The following is a 23,020-nucleotide window of genomic DNA, read 5'->3' on the forward strand; positions in this document are numbered from 1 at the left end:
TTTACATTTCAAGGGATGTCTCTCCTGTCACCAATGGATCTTTCTTCAAAGACTGAGCCAGCAGCCCAATGGGGCATGCAGAGTCTCTTTCCTTTTACCCCTAAAGAAAATTTGCAGCAAACTGCAAAAAAAGAAAATCTTCACAGTACAAGTTCCTAATACTTTGGGGTAGAAACCAAAAAAAATATTTGAGAAAAAATGAAGGCTTAAGCTTCTACAAGGAAGAAGGAATATAAATTTAGAACAGCAGAGAACTGTATTTTATCAAACTGTAATCTTCAAAATATGAGTTTAGCTGATATATATTGGAGCTAAGATATCAAGACACCTTTTTTTTTTTGCTGGTTACTAAAATGCAACCTGCTTAAGATCACCTTGACAACTTGAAGAGAAGCATATGACTTCACCATGTGAAACACTGGGAGAGTACACAAATTTTAGCACTAAAGTGGAAGAAAAGCCACAGACAAGAAATGAAAAAGAAGTTAAGACTTTGTGTAATTAGAAAACCCCAGCTGTAGGTAATAAGGAGAAGGAATGTTAAACTGGAAGAATTTTTGTTCAACTTTTCAGCCACAGGGACATGGAACCTCTTGTAAATTGCTAGATTTTTCATTGTATAGATTCTGTTAGAAAAGCTGTAAGAACACCAAAAGTTGATCTGGTAGGAACACAAGCACTAAATGGAGGTCTCCCATCCAGATCAAGCTTTGGTGAAATGTTAATCCATCTCAGGTGACATTTCTTGTATTTGACCACATCCAGTTGATCTCCTCAAATATTTTCCTTCCTCTCCGTCTTAATCTTTCCAGAGTGTGTTTAAGTAGCACGGCCTAATGTTATTTTACTCAAAGAGCCTCAGATTACAGCTGACTGAACATGGCCTAGGTTTCACTTACTGGCTGCTTATAAAAGCTATTAAGAGGAAACATCCTGAGATCAGACCCATCGTTGGATTCAGGTTGAGAAAGTGGAAAACTATGTGTTCACTCCCCTGCTAATGTTTCAATAAATCAAATAAAGATAGGTAATTGCTAGTCCCGCTCTCTCTTCCCTCTCCTGAAAATATTTGATGGAAGGACATTTGGAAAGGAATAACAAATGAGAGAGCCAAAATTTCACTTTCAAGAGGCAGGGGAAGGAAGATCACTTATTATTGTCATCATTATTAGAACGTTGAAGAAAGTGACCTGGGAAAGGAAGAGTGTAGATACATTTATTTATGCTGGGACAGCTGTGGCTGCTCCAAAATAAGGCAGCAAAGAAATTGTCCTGAAATGTCTACGCTGGTTGCTGATTAGTTTCCAAGCACATTTCAAAATATCTAATTACTTTAAAAACCTCTTGATGGCAACATGAGACAAGCTTCTCAGCAGTTGCATCAACATTGTGGAACATCATCCCATTAAAGTACAGATGATTCTCTCTTTGGCTGTTTTTAGCCAATAGGTAAATTTGTATTTTTATATTCTGGAAGCCATTTTCCTGCTAATTATCTGCTGTTTTATGGATTATAGTGGATCTGCTGCCTTCCACTCTGGTTGCATTCTGAATCAATTTTGTTTACATTTAATCTCATTTAAATAAACACAGTGGATATCATTACTTATTCACTATAAAAACTTTCTGTACATTAAAAATTACAATTTGGTAACAATGTTCTCTGAAGAGACAGACCCAAGGATTGTAGGATTTCACATTCCAAAGTTGGGCACCTCAGATTTAAAATAAGTAAGCGCTTTAACTATCTTCCATCATGGAACCAGAGGTAACATATATAGTTCCTGGGTGTCCTTTGTAAGCTGTCACCCCTCTGAGGTAGGCAAGGACAGCAAACAAGACAGGCCAGGAGTCTTGGAATGTACTTTAATGCAGTTAAGGGTATTGCAACGGTATTTTGAAATCCTGTCTAAGCCCATATCTACTTCAATTTATACTTTACACCAGTGTTTCTCAACCTTGGCAACCTTAGGATGGGTGGACTTCAACTCCCAGAATTCCCCAGCCTTCTGGGAGTTGAAGTCCACCCATCTTAAAGTTGCCAAGATTGAGAAACACTGGTCTAGTCAAACCAACATTACATCATGCTGCCTTCCCTGCCAGAGTCAATCTCCCCTCCCTCATGTGAAGATGGGCCAGGCAGCTCAGTAAGGTAATGAATAAGTCTGCAGTGGAATAATTAGGTGAAGTTGCAATGTTCCCCATTCCACCTCATTGTTGCCCAGCAATGGCAACTGGGGAGACTGAGATGGCCAGAAAAAAGGAGTCATCTTCTTCCTGGAGACTGTGGTCTAGCCAGTCTGGAGGCAGTTCAGGGAGCAGGGCTTGTGTGTTTATTTCAGATGGAACTGGTGGACAAGCATGACTATCCATGCATGAATATTCTCTGCTACTTGGCAGGATCATTCTGACTCAGGTTAGCTCTCCCAATGCATCAAATATTCAAGGTGACCCCCCCCCCTCCTGCCTCTAGAATTCAAAATACACTCTGCCTTGAATTTCTCTTCCCCATTTAGGAGAATTGGTGGGGTAGGGGAAAGTGCGAATTATAAGGGACAAGGAGGCCTCTCCCACACAAGGAGAGAAAGGTGGAACTCCAGATGTACTTTCATTGAGGTAGGTAATTGCAAAGCAAAGGCCATTGGGCTGATCTGATCTATGGCAGGAAAGGATCTGCTGGAGGTTTATATGCAGCCTTGGCCAAGATAACTGTTCTTTTCAGAGGAACTACACCACCTGTCTTTCGTGCAGAAAATTAGAGGTTTGAGGAACTATACAGGCAGGACTTTTAGAGAGCAAACAGCAGGGATTAGAGCCATAAACTGCCTGAAAGGGAGACATTCCGATCTACTGTAGGAATGCAGAGAGTTGTTATACACAAATTCTGCAAATGACAACAAATCAGGCCACCTGTCCTGTTGATAGGAAACACAGCAAAGCAAATATCCAGCATAGTCTTCTCTGAATGCCCATTCAATTCCAGGTGATGACCATGACAAACGAATACAAATTTCGAGCAAGCAGAAGAGGGCTTTCTGAACGTTGATGTAAACTGAGAGCCACAATCCAAGATGAGATGATTGACTATGTCTCAATATCAAGAAAGGTGGTCTAGAAAGACTTGGGCAGTCTCCAGAACAGATGGTAGCTCCATGCATGGAAAAAATTAGCCATCTTGGTAAACAGATCTGATACCATCAAATGGTCATGTAACCTTGCACATCTGGAAATCAATAATAAAACCCAAGGAAACTGTGTCACACAGTCTGTGGGAAAGGCGAAGCAAATCAGCCAACTTAGCAATGACAGCCTTGGCCTGATGACAGACATGACAGGATGACACATAATTTTTGACATCTGCTTTGAGACTTGGCCACCAAAACAGTCTGAGCAAAAGATTTAACGTTTTGAACGTTCTCCCATGTCCTACAGTTTCTATGTCATGGCAAAGTTGTAATACATCTTCCCCGAGAGAAAGAAGAACACATGACTGTTGTGAAACAGTTGCCTTCAGTCACAGAGAAAGGAGAAGAATCAGTCCGTGGATATCTCTGACTATCACCCATTTGAGCCCTGACATATGGATCTTGTAAATGAAGCCAATCCAACAGATCTACTGCCTGCTTCCCTGCTGCTAACATCTTGGAGTATCCCTTCTAGTGGGTGGACAGGAGGCAAAATCATCAAGTTTCAAGATTGTGAGGAGGTTGACCAGAAAATGTTAAATTCAGGCTTGTGAAATAGGGCACCTGGCAATTTATTTTGTGAGTATAAATGTAAGTGATGTAAATATTGCAGCCAAGCTGACTATGCCTTCTGCAGGAACTCCAGATTCTTGTAATCTGTCTTGCACCTGCACTGGATGCTTTGCTTTTAAAAATGTCTCCATTGTTAAAATACTGCATTGGTTGCCAGCAGCTCCCATTTAATTGGGAGAAGAGTCTCAACTAAAACGCACAAGGCAAGAGATCCTCCCCCACTGCCATTTACTGAAGCCTTGAGAAGAACAGTTCCCCAAAGTCTGAGGCATCAGTTTGCATAATAAAGTGGCAGCTAGGAAGAAAAAAGACTCTTCAAGTCCTGAAGGGTAGTATGCTCTTGAGTAGACTGTTTAAACTGATATCCTTTTTCCAGAAGTTGAGTTAGGGTGACTTTGTATGGTCTGCAAATCAGGAATGAATCTTCCATAAAAGCTGGCAAAGCTCAGAATACATTGGAGATCTTTAACATTTTTAGATGTTTACCATGTAAGTATGAATTGAACTTTTGCAGGATCTACCTGCATGCTTCCTATAGACATCCGGTGACCTAAATAGATTGAGGAAGACTAAATACACATTTTGCCAATAATTTCTTTGATTAGATTGGTCCTATGTGGCCTATACCACATATCCCAAGATGCTCCTTAGTTTTCTGAGCAACTTAAGGAGATGAAATGCCAGAAGAGACACTTGGAGCACTGTTGAAGAAAGACTAAGAGTGCATACAACTGGGAATGAGTAATAGCCCATATTAGGGATTATGTGGTGGTAATAAGAGTGCCAAAATATAGTCATTTTTCTGCTCATATTGCATCCATAGATAGCTATCCAGCAGCCCTTTTCAAAGTGGCCTGTACCTTGCTGGGAGGAACAAGTCACAGGACCACCTGAAGGGAAGAAGATTCTAGGCAACTGGCAGATAATGTCATTCAGATTTGCTAGGAGTTGGACTTCAACTGGGCAAGTCCTATCAAGGTGATGGAAGCAAGGTTTTGTGTGGTTAGCTGGGATGAGTTTGAGTCTGTACCTCCTGAGAAGGTGACAGGATCCTCAGGTCTGCTAACCTGACCACCTGTCATCCCTTCCAGGTAAACCAGACAGGAAACACAACTAGATGAACTAATTCTACTTTATTGTAAGGCAACATTAACAGAATCTTGCAAGTCTGAAAGTACAAATCTCCCACCCTATTTATCACTTGAATGGTCAAGGCGGATCTTTGCTAAGTTTCTTCTTTAGATCATTACCCTCTCATGGACTTCCTTTCCTTTTATCTGATTGTTCCCTAGGCTGCATCTCTTCCCTCTGTCTCCAAGATCACCCTCACATTCCATCACACCACCTGTTTATTAGATCTATGTCATGATTATCTGGACCCTTTTTAATCAGGCTTCAGGTTTGGACATAGTACTGAGACAGCATTAGTTGTGCTCGCTGATGACCTTTGGTGGATCTGAGATGGTGCAGCCACCTCACCCCTCAACTAGCCAGTGTGCATTAGGGCTTTCCAAACTGTCAATATGAAAGAGTAATGGAGTAAAATTTCATATAGTGTCACAGTGAGCACAACCATTGTTCGATGGGAATTGTGCAAGTCATCAAAGGTGTCATATTTAATAAAGCTAAGTTACATATTTTTAAGCCATGCAAATTGCACTGCTGATCCTGTTAAATACATTCATTTCTTTTTTTCACTGCCAACTGGTTTCTTTTAATTTTTTATAGAGGGGAAAAAACAGAATCATAAGAGAAACATGGTAAAGATAGGAGTATATCATTACAATGGAATTTAATTTTTGTACAAGAACAGTGGGAAGTCTTTTTTTTTCCCTCTCCAGAACCACATAATTTCAGTGCTTTTAGTGGTATGTGCATTTCATCAGTAGAGTCAAAAATAAAAGGAAAAGAAGAAAATAAAAGTTGCATCCAGGTAGGCTTCATATATTTACTTATGTAATCAAAGGACGTAGAGAAAACAACTTGAATCATCAGGAGAAGGAGTGAGATGTGGCTCTGAAGAAGTCTGGAAGCTTGAACTAAACCAAGGCTTCACAGCCCAGAGCTGAAGTACAGTAGAAGCATCAGTCTCATCAGAGTGACACATTTATTTCCAATAAGCCAGTTTCCAGAATTCATGATTATCTATTTCAAACTGTAAATCAGGACATAATTTAAATGGATCAAAGTACTTCAAATGCATCACTAGTTTTAATCTTAGCAACATCCCTGAGGGTATTCAACTATAGGGCAGCTGGCAAAAGAATAAGTCAGAGTACTGTATCTGTTTTGCCACAGCTTCAACCTGTTGTTCCAGCAGGATCTGAAAGTCCAGGAGAACCTTCAAGTTGCAAACCTGCCTTTCTGGGATAGCACAACCTCAGTACTGTTCTCTACTCAGTTGACTTCCAAATCAATAGCCGCTCCATGATGCTTGTGTTGAATCTCAAACTGTTTTGCCCCACCCAGACCCTTACAGCCTCCAGATACTAGGTTAAATCCTCTATCTCTTTATTGGTCTGGGGTAGAGAAGTACACTGTATACTTGAGTTATCATCTGAATTCAGTCATTATGGTTTGTAAAATAAGATTTCTGGCTTAATACTTTGGTCAGTCCACAGTACTGTAGTTGTAGTTTATTCTATAAACCATTGCCAGGGTGTAACAAAGCATGAGTTAGTCTGATATGTAAAAACCAAAGGGTGACAGACACATAATATTATCCCACATGCACTTGATTCAGAGTGAGCTCCATCAGCTGAATATGCAGGGTATTAAAAGCCAGACCCTACAGGCAGTTTATTATATAAATTAAATGTTTGAATAGTTGCCATTGTCTTCTAAACACTCTCTTACTTGTTTAGTCAGGGCCGCAACTAGGGTCTGTGTCACCCAGGGCAAACATGGATTCCGTGCCCATTTTGGTGCCCCCCCAGCACTCATTTTGGTGCCCCGTGCTCATTTTGGTACCCCACCAGTGTGGCACCTGGGGCACATGCCCCTACTGCCCCCCCCCTAGTTGCGGCCCTGTGTTTAGTGCACGATTTTGAAATCCCTAAGTACAGTAACATTTTCTCTGAAAAAAAAATCTTAATTATAAATCTTAATTAATAAAACTTATTTGATCAGCCTGTGGGGTCTGACTTTTGGTACACCCTGTCTGGGGAATTCTGGGAGTTGAAGTCCACACATCTTAAAGTTGCCAAGGTTGAGAAACACTGCTGTATACACTGATAAATATAAATTCATTGACACATTAAATAGGAGATGTATCCTCCCATCCTGCATTTAGTTTGGCTTTCAGTGACTTGATAAACACTTCAGTACATAACCATTATTGGTTTAAACCAGTTTGTTGAAGAAGCCACAATATCCTGGTTTACATATAATGCCAAACCCACTTTTCCCAATCTGAGCAGCCTTTTCATATATGGGTCTCAACTCCCTGAACCCTCAACAACAGTCATGGAGAAAACGATGCTAAGCTGTAAAGCATAGTCTATAACCACAGTGGCTGAGTTTACACTAAGTCAAAACTAAACAAACATTAAGCCAGGGTTTTTAAACTAGGATTTAATTAATAAACCATAATGGCTTGATTCATGCATAATGCTAAACCACAAAACATGAGTTATGAACTACAGTGGTTGGGTTCACATACTGAGCTAAGCCAAAATTAAGCAAACCATATTATGGTTTACAAGCACGTACAAATCCAGCCAGTATTTCTGGCTTCGTATCTGCAGCCCATGAGATCACTTTCAGTGATCAATCTAACACTCTTCAAAGAGCAATTTTCTGCCTCAGCAAGGAAGTCATCGCTATCACACCTTTGATATGGTTTATCTATAGATACAGAAACAAAGTCTATAATTATTTTGATTTCATGTCACACTGCTGGAAAACATACAAGGATTAAGAAGAAGCATCTTAAAGCTCTTGAAAGTACTTATTGAACTGCAGCCAGATGTGTCAATCAGAAGGCTGCCAATTCCCAAGCATCACATTGGACCGCAAGAAGATCCAGGTGACCCCCATCCAATAATGCATTAGGAGTTCATAAAGACATCAGTGCATTAACCAATTTGGAAAGCAAGCACTGAAAAGTGCTATCAAAATAGAGTAGAGTCAGGGGATGGTTTTTCTTCGTAATTGGTCTGCTGGCTTTCAACCCATATAGATTTTGAAATCCTTGTAGTAGGTTTGGGGGAGAAGAGCTACGTTTTCTGGCACTTGAGATCTGGCCAACACCACCACCACCCCCGCGCGCGATGCTAGTAACATTGAACTAATCCACCTGTGTCATGATGATCTTATGCGTGACACCGCCCAGGAATGAAGGACGGGGTCTGTATAGAGCCTTGTAGCAGGGATCTTCCACAGCCAATGGAAGTCAAACGAAAATCAAACTTTCACATAAGCACTAAACACAGTCCCTGTGGCCACGATTGTGCTTATTCAAAGGTAAATCCTATCAGCAAAACTTCCCAACAATGTTAACTGAAGTTTTTTCTTCTAGGTTCAGCCTGTTTTCTCTAATGGTGTCATCATCAGGTCTTATATGGGGGGGGGGAGGTTATAGGGATTTCATTGCTTCCTGTGAAATCTCTCTTAATCACCCCAGTTCACTTTTCCTTCCCACAAAGAGGGGATTTTACCCTAAAAAATGAGAATAGGGAAATCATAGTCTCAGAGGGTTGAAACAAACCTGAAGGTCCTCTAGACCAACTCCCTGGCCAGGCAAGGAATCCTCAGACCACCCCAGTCAAATGGCTGTCCAATGTTTGTTTGGAAATCTCGAGTGATAGAACACCCACTACTTCAGGAGACAGGCTTTTCCACTGCTTAAAAGCTCTTACGGTCTGGAAATCCCTCATTTCAAGTTTGAATCTCCCTCTGTAAAGCTTACTGAGCCCTTTGTGAAAACAGAAAACTGACATTTCTGTTCCTAAGGGGAAAAAAGCAAACAATTTATTATTATTATTATTATTATTATATTATTATTATTATTTTACTATTTACTATTTTTAACTGTAAACAGTTCAAAAGACCCTTTTGAAAGTTATGACAGGTAATCAAGCAGGAAAGCTGCCCCTTGAAGGGACAGAGATTCTCACTGAGGAAATCAAAACAGGCAGAATGCCTCGTCATTAAAACTGCATTCAGGCCCATCAAGATGAAGTAACTTAGTCCAAACATGCCAAGAGACATTCAAGACAGATGACCTCTTAAGAGCATCAGTTATGCTTTGCTTGTTCACAATAAAGAGTCTGATGCTGCAACTGTGTTTAACAACAAAAAGATACATGTGTTAGGTTATAATGATGGCGGTGAGGGGAGATAGAACATTGGAATAGATTAGCAGCAAAGATTAGTATGCTTAAAAAGCATACAGGCAAATCTAGAGGGTTAGGAATCTGAGTCTACAGACTTCACTGGTACTTCAGTGCTATGTATTAACCTGGTGCCTGGCAATTGTACGCATATGAATACAGGAATAATCTTTACTAAGGTTTATTTGCAGGTAAGTGAGCATAGAATTGCATCTATAATTAATGTGGATGTTTTTCCATCTCTGCCAGCCAAACAGACTAGTCAAAATTCACTTCCAGCACTAAAATGTCTCCATCTATAGTCCTTGTATTCCAGTTTTTATTTTAAAAGCCAAACCACACAGCTCTTGTGTTGACACATTAAACAAGCATGGCTTCTAATTGCCACACAGTATTTTTTTTAATAGAAAAACCAATTTCAGTGGAGTAAGGATGCCAAACTTATTTGTCAGTTTTGAAGGATTCAGCAAAATCCTAGAAGTGTTTGTTCCATAGTTGTTGGACACAGCTGACAACACCATCTTCCATGTATTATTCCTCTTATTTTTCCCTTGCTGGAAACAGGTTTTTGTTTAATCACCAGCCTATTATAAAACTAATTTTGAGGGGGAAATTGCCCAACCTACTTCAGTGGTATGTATCATGGAGATCGGTTTATGTAAATCCTCATGAGAAATCAAGAAATGCTAGTTAAAGTAACTTCATTCATGTTCCAAAATCCACAGAGCCAATACTTATATTAGGCCAATTGACATTTTACAAAATAGTTGAAAGCTTTCAGTTTCCAAAAATCTTTCATCAGGCAAGATGGTGAGAAAAAATTGGAGCATGGTTTACCGCTCAGCCACTTTTTTTCCTCTTCCTCCCCAACTCTTTATTTTTCCTGGCTTCTAACCATCACAACTGAAGAAGAGTTCTTGGAAAGTCAAAAGTTTGCAACTATTTTATAAAACTGAAGTTAGTCCTGTAAAAGTATTCTATGTATTTCGGATGCTTTATTTTTTCACAGTGAGCATGTCTCCTATTGTTTTCATTAAAACAGTGTGTTGAACCTAAACATAGCATGTTAAAGCAGCCTTCTTCAACATGGTGCCCTCCATTTTCATTGTTTGTCATATCCCCCCTTTCTCCAGGACTCCAGGGTAGTGTTCATATTTTTCCCCACAACAAGCCTGTGAATTATGTTGGGTTAAAAGAGTGTGTCTGGCCTGAAGTCACCCACTGAGCTTCTACACCTGAGAATCTCTACAATCCTAGTCCAACACCATAACCTAGAACTGCACATCATCTGAAACCACATCATCTGAGGGCCTGGTGACCCTAGAAATAATGGAATGTGTAGATCGAAGAGATCTAGGGGGTACCCACATTCTGCTAATGCCAGGGGTCCCCAAACTCCTCAGCTCATCGACCCCTTCATGAAGTTTCAGGTTGTTCATCAACCCCCAAACATTTATTATATGAAAATAATTTAATACTTTCACTAATAGTACTATGAATAACAACAACAACAACAACAGATAGTCCCTTAGACCTTTGGGAGTTGATATTGACCACTTCAGAGAACTCTGTCCTGATGTATGGAAGAGTCTTGCCTTTTTTTAAAAAAAGAAAAGGTGCTTTTCAAAGAGACAGGATAATGCTTAACCCCTCTGTTCACATGCCTTTTTCCTACAAAGTAAGAATACATTTGAAATCCTGTGTGGAAGAGAAGCTGTGATGGGATTAGCAAGTTTTAAAATAATGTCAAGAAAGTAGAGCTTTCCCTCCTATTTTCCTATCCTAAATTTCACCTTCCCAAAATAACTTCCTTCTCTTCAGAGTTGTACTAGGAATTCTTGGCTGTGATGAAGCCATGCATAAAAGATATAACATGTACATGATCCCTTCATATAACTTGTATTTGTTTTCTCTCCCAACACATTGTACAAATTCAATAAAGTCCCTCAAATACATGGCTAAGGGCACAAACGGGATTGTTTGCAGAAATTCTATATCATGCAGCCACCATAACCACTCAGAATAATATTTACTAAAAAAAATAATTGCTGCCTTGTACATACAGACCAGTGAATTCAAATTCCAAAGTGCTGTGTGCTTTAATAAATAGCTGCTTTTTAGAAGCCTTAAGTCAAAAAGAAATGATACACTTGCCCTTCTCTATTGGATGAGACCCCTCCAATGAGCTACCCTATGCCAGGAACGTTATTTCATTTAGAAAGTGGCATTATGGAGTATCTGAAATCCCACACAAGACCCAGTGATATGCCAGGGTAGTTCAAACTGCCAGTACCGCACAGTGAGTGCCCAATTCTTTGCAGATGGGGTGTTTCTAAGTGTGTATGTATGTATAGGGGAATTTTTTTACGGGAACCTTAGTCCTGTGTTTTAGCATTTGCACACAACTCTAGTAATATGCCCAAATTACCCATGAACATCCTCAAGCACAAGTAGCTAAATGCATCACATTTTAACATAATTCAATGTAGCAAATGCCCAGACTGACACTCCAAAGTGACACCAAATAAGTCAATTGTCAACACCCATTCTGTTTGGCCAATAGCCAAACATCCAACAAGGAGCCAAGTTGGATACAATTGCTTTTAGACTAGCTTTTCATCCCAGAAGCACAACTGCTCATCTAAGATCAACTAAGGGAATATGGCATCAATTAAAACCAGCTTATGGAGATTTTTTTTTCAAGTGAGATGGGAGGATGGAGGGGGATAATTTGCACAACATGGGTTAGATGTCTATTCATTTCAGTTCTCCTGCTGCACAGTTCTTAAACTTACTTGTAAAATGCAGAAACTTTTACTATCACCCCTGTCTAGCCTGGGATCTACAATAGTTCCACATTTAATTAAAGATGCAATGTTTGGGTTTCTTTTTAAACATAGCTCATTAAAGAAAAAATTGTATAATTGCTGCCATTTGCAATAAAATAAAATATTGAATTCCTTCAGTTTGTAATTGGGATTGGGGAAATGGAAAGCAAGGAAAGAAAAGCAGTTCTAAAGGGGAAAAAAAACCTACACAATTTACATCTCATTGGCCATGTTAGAGATGATGGAAGTTATATGCCAATAAACCTTGAGGACATCAAGTTGGGGAAATTCATGTTAAGTAAAAAAGCAACCTGGTTTGAAAATTGCCCTGACGAGCTTTGAAAATACCCTAACAAATAAAAATAGTGGTGGACTATATGCCCACTATATTTTAATCAAATTTCCTTTATGAAGTAAGAAGTCGAATGCATAGTCCCTACAAACCTTTTCCAAGATCAACTGAAATAAAAAGTGTAACAACATTATTATCCACACAAACTTGCAGTAATAATGTTCAGCCAGTTCCACCAGCTGCAGTTTTTCGTTGACAGAAATAGATTATGTGAAACATTAAAACATCAATGGCATTGTGCCGTAAGATTAGCCTGCTTCTATAAATATCTATTTTAAACTGTACTCTCAGCTCATCACACAATGGAGTAATGTGATTCTAGCAAAACAGTGTTTAAGTCATCTTATGTCATTTCTAGCATTCCAGTATTCTGTTAAGCAAGATTTAAAAGTTGTTAAGCAAGCCTTGTTCAGACCATCTAAACATCCACACAGTCTTACCACAACTTCAGGTATGATGTCCCAGAGACTAACCAGACACATTTTTCTACTTTATACTAACGTAGCATCCAATAATCAAAAAGCGCTAAGATCATGAGCTTCTCTTTGTGGCTACCTCGACCAGGAGCCTCCATGTGGAAGATTCTCATCTAAACTGCCCCATGATAGTTACAAAGCAATTGGTCCCATGCTCACACCTCGGCACAAAACTAACTAATGAAGAATTGACCAAGATTTGAAACAGGCTTTCGTGAGGTCTGCCCTCAAATTTAATCAAAGTCAAGAAATGTCATTATATCAAAGGCCTATTCAAACCATAACATTATCAGGCCCAAAATTAATCAAGGAAAATGAATGAATGGCCTTCAAAGTATTTATTATATGTTGTTGTGAGATCAATGTTCATAACCCATATGTGCTAGAATTTTTCTTTAGCGAAGTTTAGAAGAAAATAAATTTATTTAACAATTATACGGTCTCATTTTTACATGAGGAGTTAGTTAGTCCTTGGAGTACATGATTTCCATTTCCAGTGACACACAGGATGAAAATGGCAAGTGCCCAGTTGTAGTCAAAGTTGAGGGTGTCGGTGGTATATCCTCTAGAACAAAGGAAGTATTGCAGCAGTAAATGAATAAATACACAAAGGAACAAATTAGTCTTCTTAGGATAAAAACAAGGATGACCTTCCACACAGCCTAATATCAACAACAATAAATAATCTCTTCAGTTGGGCAACCCATCATAGAAAGGATCAGGATACCATGATTTTATTGTCTTAGAAATATCAACACCATGATCAGACATGTTTAATCAGAAATAAGTCTACTGAATGCTCTGAGACTTGGTGCTAGGAAATATACACACACACACACACACACACTATAGCCTCCTCCTTTATGATGTATTTGAAGCATAGAATACTTTCAGTTTCTTCTGGCCAGTCAATGTGGAAATTATGGGGTTAGATTCCAATGTATCTAGGAAGAAGCCAGGTTGAAGGAAAAAATGTAACAGATTGCAGCCTATATGGACTATTACTACAGGACTCCAAAGGCATCTGACAAATAATCCACATGAATGTCCTTCCTTCCTGTTCCAGAACAGGTTCTTGTAAACATTATCGTATCTCCATCATGAAGTAGACTGCACTATTATGATCAGTGTGGGTGATTTAAAGGAGAATGGGAAGTATTAAGAAATTTATACTTTGTTTCACATTTTGCAATGTATCAGCTGATACATCTTTCCTGCAAAGATATGGATGTTTCCCACTCCAAGGACAGCTAACCCATCTGTCCATGGGGGAAAAAAAAGTAAGTAATTCAGCACTTCCTTTTCTCTCCCAGCCCTCACCAGTTCTATGTTTAAACAGCAAAAAACAAAAACTATCTTTAGTTTTTCTTTAGTCAAAGATATCTTCCGAGAATTATTTTTATTTAAAGATAATGACATCTGCCTTGCAATTTTTTAAAAACTCTCCCTTAACCCTACACCAGGAAAAGAGGTTTCTGTTTTTTAAGGTATTGAGAACTATTTTCCAAGATATCTTGCTGGTGTGTTTGAGCTTATTTGACTGCTGAACCTGGTAGATGACACTACTGCAGCTTCTGTGTTGCAAAACTCTGAAGCCTCCCTGGCTATCCATGGTTCCTTCATGTATCTTCCCCCCAGGAGTGTAAGTGAAGTGTGAGATGACAGGGAAGCTGCAGGGCATCAGAGAGAGAGGATTGTACTACAGAAACAGGATATTCACACATACCCTTCAGCCACCTTATTATTCAATCAGTGCAAAAACACCACCCTATTCCATGAACACACCAACATTCTTTTCTCTTTTAGAAAGAAATTGTGATACCAAATTCTCCTTCAGGAAATAGAAAGGAAACTGGCGGGCGGGGGGGGGGTGCGATTGTTTCTGCAGTGGTCTAACGTCATTGCTTTTTTTGACAGCCAGTGGCACAGTCATCTATGCATATTCAAAACTACCTCTAGCCAACTAAATGGATGGAGGTGAAAGGAACTGTTACAGAAAAGTTTCTGCCGATTTTATTGTCTGCCTGTTACTAGCCATTAAAGACTAACTTGAGTTATTAGTAGACACCCCCCACCCCAAGAGCTGGTTTAGTAAAACAAACCCAATGGTGTGAGGAAGTGAGTCAAACCAAAGGACACAGTGTAAGGAGATAGGAATGATAAAATAGTGAACTGCTAGCCAGCTGGTCCTAAAGGAAAAGTGATTTCACGGATGGCAACGGACTGCGTTCTTCAGCAACAGAAAAATGGAACAGTGAATACACGTTCAACTTGGTTTGGCAAATGAGGAAGGTGTTAGCTACTAGCTCAGAGGTAGGATCAATAGTAATTGTTGTATCTGACTAGCTGATTGGAGTTCTCAAAGTTTAATAGGAAATTATAAATACAGTTGAGAAGCAAGGAGGCAAAAATCAAGACACACCATATTCAGCTGCAGTGTCTGCTTAGGCAACAGTCACTATTTCTACCTTTTTAGAGGATTTGCTCTCTCTCTCTGTTCAGCATTTTGACTTAAGTCAAACACTAATTTTCTTAATAAACTTTATTAAACATTTTAAAGGGAACATAAAAACTAACTAATAGAAAATAGAGAAGAAAAAAAGAAAAAGGAAAAAACAAAAGTGCAGTGAGAAAAAATACAAAGAAATAGAAAGAAGCTTCTGATTTTCTCTGCAGCAAATGTAAGTATGATTACAAAGTTACCTCTTACTCTATGATTACAAAAATCAAATACTAATTTGACCATCTTCTGCTTACATAACCCAGAAACAATCAGTAGGACTTCAAAAAAAAAACCTGCAGGAAGTCTGATTTTAACAGCAGAAATAAGACAAACTGATGCTCAGTATTGTAAACACACTCTTCATATAATACTAAAAGTAGCTCTTAGCGGAGCACCCTGTAATGGTACTTTCATATCTAAAGCCTTCTATTTGTTACAGGTGTACATACACACAGAACGTTTTACATTTAAATGGGGGGGGGATCTAGAGTTCTCACTGACCTTGTCCTTCGTCAGTTCTCCCAACAGAAGGTGGGAATACTAAACTAAGGACCCTTTGGGCAAAATCATTATCAGCAATTGGCTTCCACTCCCTCTGAACTTGTGGGCCATGCAGTTTCTTCATGACAAGGGTCACGTCCAGCATTCCATGCAAATTTGCTTGGAATCCTTGTCACCCTGTAATGCCACATGCACCATCAGCCACAGAGTTTATACTATATTTCAGTTTGCAGGACTCAAACATCAAAAGGACCAAGAATCATCAAAGGGAAGAGGGGGGCAAAAATAATTATTCTTCAAGTACCTGTCTGTAATTACAACAGGTCAAATGCGGGGGTGATCATTCCATTGGCAAGCCTCCATCTTTACTGGCAATCCCAATTTTGGGGGACATAGCAAGGCTGTCATCCTAGGTGCACCTGCTTGGCTGCAAAGCCTGCTGCACTGAGCCTTGTTTGCTTCACTTGTGCAGGATCAAACTGTACATGCTTGAGACTGACCAGGTGAGATTAGGGCTGTGATACTGGAATCAGACGAGGAATGGAACAAGAGTAATTAAGGACGCTTGGAATGTATTTCCTCAAGGTTGTTAACTCGGTTAACCATTCTCTGGATGCATACAGTACCTTTTTGCGGCTCAGCCACAAAGAATCTTAAACCTGCGTGACTAAGTACAGCGCGTTGCACAAACTCTACCTCTGTGGGGATCTCCCGCTTTTGTGGGGGAAGCTTTAAAAGGAAGGGACTGGTGGGGAGGATCTCTTTCTCCATGAAAGAGAAAGACGGAACTTGCACGAGCCTCCTTCACTCCCCAGCCAGCCCTCCCAAATTTTTAATCGCACCAATGCTTAAAGAGAAGAGTCCGCGTACTTCTTCCCAGTTAACAGGCTCCCGGCGCGGGGGATAAGCAGTTCGAAGGAAGGAAGGAAGGAAGGAAGGAAGGAAGGAAGGAAGAGCTGCCGACAAGGGAAAAGCGGAGGAAGGCAGCGATGGAGGGCGAGGTGGGACGGGGAAAGCTCACCTCTTTTGCCGCGTCTCAAGCGGCCGCCTTGACAGTGGCTGTAATCCATGCAGTTCAGGACAAGCAAGGCAAAGGAGAAGAGGCGAAACTGCATCCTTCGGCTCCGGGAACGGGGACTCACCAGGCAGGGAAAAAAGAGGGCGTTCGACCGTCGGCAGCGGCGCTGGGGAGTCACGAGCCGCCCTCGCTTCCTTCCCTCGAGGCGGCGAGGTGACAGGCGAACGGGGAAGGTCGCCCCCCAGGCAAAAGCAGGGGCTGCCTCGGGAGCCGCTCACACTCGCACGCCGGCCGAGCCTCTCCGCCGCGCCCAGACAACCCTGAGCATCTCCAGCCGATCTGGAAGCGAAAGAAACACGCGATGCGTTAAGACGGCAGTTCCAGGCTCATGACCCGGAGGGTTAACCCAATGGACTCAACCGAGATTACTTCCGAGGAGGCACGCGCACCTTAGGAGAAAGCACCCTCGAACTCGGCGGGGCTCCGGCTGCCCGGCGTCCTTACGAGGCTCGGAGCTGGACCGGGCGGCGGCGAAGCCCCGCGAGTTACGCACAGGCGGGGCGACTAGCGTCGGCGGTGCCGTCCGGAGCTCAGCCCGGGACTGCGCGCAACCCCGGGAAGCTGCCCGTGCTTCCCAGGCAGCGGTAATCCCGCGCACGTGGACTCGGCACACGCCCCGCCGACTTAAATCAGGGTTACTCTCCGGTAAGGTACGTGGGAGGCTCCGAAGGTGTTGAATAACCACCACCACGCCAATTGCCCCGTCCGAGAAGCGCTGGCAATAACGGACCTGCAAACGCTGCCGCAGCCCGAAGGAGCAGCCTCCGGGCTGGAACCGAGGCACCCACGCCGCGCCGCGTCGCCCTCCCGGCCAGGTGGCGTCTTCCCCGCCGTCCACCAGCTCTTTCGCTGCCCGCAGCAGCAGCGGCGGCGGGAGGAGCAGCAGCAGTCGCCGCCGGTCAGCGAGCGCTTCGCGGCCGCGAACCGACCCGGCTCGGGAACCACGTGGGTCGTTGGGGGAAGTGGGGCCCCCGCTGCTGAAGCGCGCCGGGCTTAGCTGCCGCAACCCCTTGGAGGAAGGAAGCCAGGCGAGGAGCGAAGTCCGGCTCCCGAGGGCGAGGCGAGCTGCGGACTCTTTCTTCGCGCCCCTTCTCTTATAGGAGCGCGGCGAGGAGCGCCACTCACGCGGGGCTGTTCCGGCGGCGGCGGCGGCGATGGTAAGTAGGTGGCGCTGTGCTCTACCTCATCTCTCCGCGGAGAGGCCGCCCGCTCGCTCCTCCGCCTTCCTAACGCCTCCGAGCCGGGTCGCTCCCGGAGGTGGGAGCAGGGCTGCCAGGATCTGCCGGGAACTCAGCCGCGGAGCGTCTCTCCTGCCCCTCTCCGAGGGGGGCCGCGAGCCTGCCCGGGGCGCCCGCTTTGGGCATCTCGGAGCGCGAAGGGTGGAGCTCTTGGCAGGTAGCAGAGAAGCGAGGACTAGAGGACCAAGGGAGGCAAAGGCAGGGAGGATCCTCCGCGGGGAGGTTCAGGAGCGCAGAACCGTTTTACGCTATTTTTCCTAGAGTGCAGCGTTAGAGCTATGGGACGACTGCCGTCGGCTGTGCTCCTGGTAGCCCGCCAGCGTGGATGGCTTTCAGAGGACTGGCTCGATTCTTGGAGGATCAGGCTAACGATACTGATGGCCAGGCAGTCCTTTCGGACTAACAGAAGGCTAAGTTTTCGTCACCCACAGTTCATCGCATCAGATGCATGGTGTGGCTGAACCAACGCCTCTGATAAAGGGAGCTGTATGCCTTTTAATAAAATGTGGACTTCTTCGGATCTGGAGCTACCATAAATGGATCTGGTTTTCTCCTACAATGTCCCATATTGGTGGCTGTCTGGGTATTAGCTCCAGAATCGTAGCCAGCTCGTGTGAATACAGGTTGCTGAAAGGGGGCTGTCAAACTCCATCCTGGACTTGTGAGCTACTGGGGTACAGGATGCTCAGCTAAATGAGTGTAAGGCCTGATCCATCTGAGCTCTTCTTAAGTTCTAGTAGCCTTAAATGACCAGAAAGAAGCCAAAAAGCAAAAGTGATGGAAGTAGTAACCTTGTGTCAGCACCTCTAGAGGCTGACAGCACTTACTTGCAGCAGCTCTTCTTGTTTGCTACTTTATTATACACACACACACACACACACACACTCATGGGGGGGGGGGGGTCAGCTGTGTTCATTATTGCGGCTGTGTACTTTTTCTTTCTTTCCATCCTAAAACAATATATCATTGATTCTAGAGTTCGCTGTGTACTTCGCAAAATGTTGGGGAACATTACTGATATTGCAGAATGGAACATTACTGATATTGCAATGTCTTTGGGAAAGCTATCCTAACACTCCTGTGAGCAGTTGTCCATGTTGAACTGCCAACTGGGCTTTGGGAAAGTGAAAAAAAAAAAAAAGATGTAAGCCAGCTGATCAAAGGGCTGGAATATGTCCCTGATGAAGAAATGGACATTTGGGATTTTGGAACTGAGAGGGAAAATGAGGAAGGAGAACAGTGGTGATGTAACAGAGATACAGTATGACTTCCTCAGTTCAAGCTTAGCTTCTGGTGACTTCTCAAATGGTAGTCTCCATCTGAGGACTAGTCAGGCTTTACCTTGCTTAGCTTTTTAAAGATCAGCCAAATTCAACTAGGCACAACAAATACTAGAATCCAGAATCATCTAAGAAATTTGGATGGCAAAGGATGTGGGACAGATAAGGAAAAGCATGTCAGAAGTGCAAAGGACACCTGTGGAATTGACTTCTACAAGATCTATATCAACTTGATGTCCACCAGATGGGAGAATTTGAAAAGGAACTTGGACAAGTAGATGTGGAATAGAGCTATTTATATTATGCTATGTTATATCCAGTATGTTATGACTCAGTTCCTACACTATGCTAAGTAAATAGTGTGTTCTGTTCAATTTGCTGTGGCATATTGGGTAAACGCAACTTAGTCTGTGGTTTAGGCTGTGGGTGAGGATTCAAAATGGTGGTTTGGCAAAGGGTGAATCCAGTTTATACAGTCCCTCCATCAACAGAAATAATAGAATTTTGGATACCAGTGGTTGCTGACAATGAAGCAAAGATGCTCAGACTTTTGTTCTGCCTATATTCTTCCCAGGAGCTTCTGGTTAGCCACTGAGGAATAGCATCCTGGACTAGATAAATATATTGGTTTAATATAGCAGTGTTGTTCTTATTTCCTTGTAGAAGGAAAGACCTGTCTGCCTGCAGTCTTACAAACTGTCATAATAAAACATGTTTATTCATTATTACATTTCTAGCCCCTTTCTTCTAGAAGTTTATGGACTTTGTCTTTCCTAATTTTATCTTCTACCTATGTGGTAGGCTGGGCTGAGAAGAATGACTAATTCAGTAGTTCAAGGTCAAGTTATGACTAGGATCTAGTATCCGCAAGCCCAGTTGAACAATTTCACCATATAATCTGGGCTGAGTTTGGTATTCATGTTCTTACTCTAAAATTTATTAAATTTCTCATTTTACTGTCAGAGAAGAGTGGCTGATAACTAGTGAACTGTAATGCACAATGTTAGGGGATTTTTTTTTGTTGGTCCTGATTATTTAAGCTATGCTCAGTTGGAGGAAAAATAGAAACAAAGGAAATCTGGCAGAATAAGAGATAGGCCTTAGGCAGGGCCGCAACTGGGGGGGGCAAGCGGGGCTTGTGCCCCGGGCTCCACACTGGGGGGATGCCAAAATGAGCACTGAGGGGCCACCAAAATGAACACTGGGGGGCACCAAAATGGGCACGGAATCCACGTTTGCCCCTGGTGACACAGACCCTAGTTGCGGGCCTGGCCTTAGGTATACTATTAATAGTTTCTAAGATGCATCTTTATGTAACCAAATATAGCCTTACCACCACTAACACAACAGCACAAAAAGTATCCCATTTGGGTATTTGGGGTGGGGGGTTAAGTGTCAAAATAAAGGCTTTAAGCTTTTTACTCTTAAAATCCCTGAACATCCCACCAAAAAGGGCGGGGCAGGGTGGTAGGGAGAGGGAAACAGGATAAAGGAAATTTCATTCCTTTAAAGCCCTCAAAAAGCAGGGCTGAACATTTTGGTCCTACCCAAGCCAATGACATCCCTTAGTAACTTGTTCTTTTCTATTTTGGGAAAAAAGACCATGGTACTTTTTCAGAAGAGGGAACTGTGACACTGAAAAAAGACTGCCAGGACCATGATGCTCTCTACTGATAAAGAAAAAAGCTACAACTTTTTTTTTCTGGAGAGGGGAATTATATTATTACAACCACTCCAATGAATAAAATGCTTAAAATAAAAATAATAATTGAATAAAGTCATAGATTAAAATGAAATTTTAAAAAAATGAAAAATGACAGAAGCAGCCCTAACCACTTTGTCTCTTAGCCTCACTCACTTTTCAGATGCAATCCTCAATGCACCATGTAAAACCCAGAAGCCAACAAGTGTTACACATTCCAATATGAACAGTACAAAAAAAAAGTACTAATTGAAAGAGTACAAAAGGGAGCAGTCGCCATCTCCAAATTGACTTCAGAGATAGAAAAGAAGGATGAAAAAATTATGCATTCTTTTTTTAAGCAAAATGCTTGGGTAATTAACATCGCAAGGGACAATTACATAAATGTTCTCCTTTGCCTTTAGATGTTTGTCATTTTTACTATTCTTGAAGTCAACAATACGTAAGAGCATTGAAGTTTCACTGGATCATGCCCATAACCAACCAGCAACTACATTTTCTCCTACTTGTCAGTGGTGACCTCCCCGCTTCCCACGCACGGACACATGGGCTAAAAATTTTCCATTTCAGTCTTGCGAGGCTTGTGTTGATTCTTCGTTCTGTGTGTCATGCCTGTTAGTCTGCTGTAGCTAAATCAATGCCAAATCACAATAATCAAAGTAGAGAAGAGAGAGCCACGTAAAAGGCAGTTTCAAGAATTGAAACTCTTTTGGAAAGCACTCCGTTTGATGGTGCTATTTATTCAGCTAGGCTAATCGTGAATTTCCAATCTTTTCAGAATTGTCAGATGTTTTATAACCATCTTTTCAAAGAAGCTTCTTTGGAAGTTCTTCATTTTGAAAATAAAGATGCAAAAGCCTTGCACTAGGGATTTGTTGCAATGTATTTGTAAGTCTAGATTCAAACATGGTAATAATCCATGATTTGTCAAACATCCATAAGGGCCTGGATAATGACCCAGAATGGATGGGATTGCACTGAGGCAAAACCAAATAAACAACACTGTGGTTTAATGTGATTTAGCTAATATTGATATGGCAGGAAAAAATATGGAAATATCAAATGCATCCCTAAATCTATTTCTGTACACATGGAAGATCCAGCCTTCCCCAATCTGGTGCCTTTCAGAAGGGTAGCCTTGCTGGCTGGCAATTATGAAAGCTGAGGTCCATGTATCTGGAAGATAGGAAGTGAGGAAAGGCTTCAGCTACCTAGCTCCTTCAGGCTGAGCTACAAGGGGATTTGTTCTGCTTTCAACCCATGGTGATTGATGATTGTATTTACTTGTATTTGTATTTAATTGATTATTATATTTTTATTGTATTGTATTGCTGTATTGAATGGTTTTAAATCTTAACCTTCTTTTATTGTAAACCGCGCAGAGTCCCCCATGAGGCGGAGTTGGGCGCTGAATAAATTTATAAATAAATAAATAAATAGTGTGCCATCAAGTTGGTGTTGACTCTTAATGACCACATAGATAGATTTTTCTCCAGGAGGGCCTATCCCTAACCTGGTCTTTCAGGTTTTCTGTGGTGTACCCATCAGCACTGTAACTGAGTCCATCCACTTTGCTGATGGTTGTCCTCTACTTCTCTTTCCTTCCAGTTATGGATTATATAGTATAATTGTAGTTAAATCACCTCTTACAGTAGAACAAAGTGTAAACCAGACCAAATGTGTAAATCAGGCCATATTCTTGGCTCACACATGAGTAGAGAAAGTTATCTGTTTGCCCACACTTTCAGGTTGTGAGGAAAGAGGAAGTGTGAGCCATGCAACTTGATTTTTGTCCTAATATACTTAGAAGCCACATCCCCTATTGTGCATGAAGTCAGTACACATGAGGTGTTTTCTGTGCACACCATTCCATACCATATACTCATGCCTGAATATGAATTTCAGCATTGTCCTGACATGAAGGTTTGAACTGATCACCTACTTGAGGTACTTTAAAGTGTGGGAGTTGCC

At 41.8% G+C, this 23,020-nt stretch overlaps 1 protein-coding gene across 1 annotated transcript in view; it reads right to left on the reverse strand.

The window, feature by feature from the left end:
- The window catches only part of RSPO2 (R-spondin 2), a 121,782-nt gene extending 104,801 nt beyond the window's left edge, over positions 1 to 16,981 (reverse strand). The window contains exon 1 of the mRNA XM_063300270.1: positions 16,773 to 16,981. Within this exon, the coding sequence (XP_063156340.1) occupies positions 16,773 to 16,866 (94 nt within the window). The 5' untranslated portion in view covers positions 16,867 to 16,981. The remainder of the gene's footprint in view (positions 1 to 16,772) is intronic.
- Positions 16,982 to 23,020: the final 6,039 nt, after the last annotated feature.

Source organism: Candoia aspera, chromosome 3 (assembly GCF_035149785.1).
Source record: "Candoia aspera isolate rCanAsp1 chromosome 3, rCanAsp1.hap2, whole genome shotgun sequence".
In the NCBI taxonomy this organism is placed as follows: domain Eukaryota; kingdom Metazoa; phylum Chordata; class Lepidosauria; order Squamata; family Boidae; genus Candoia; species Candoia aspera.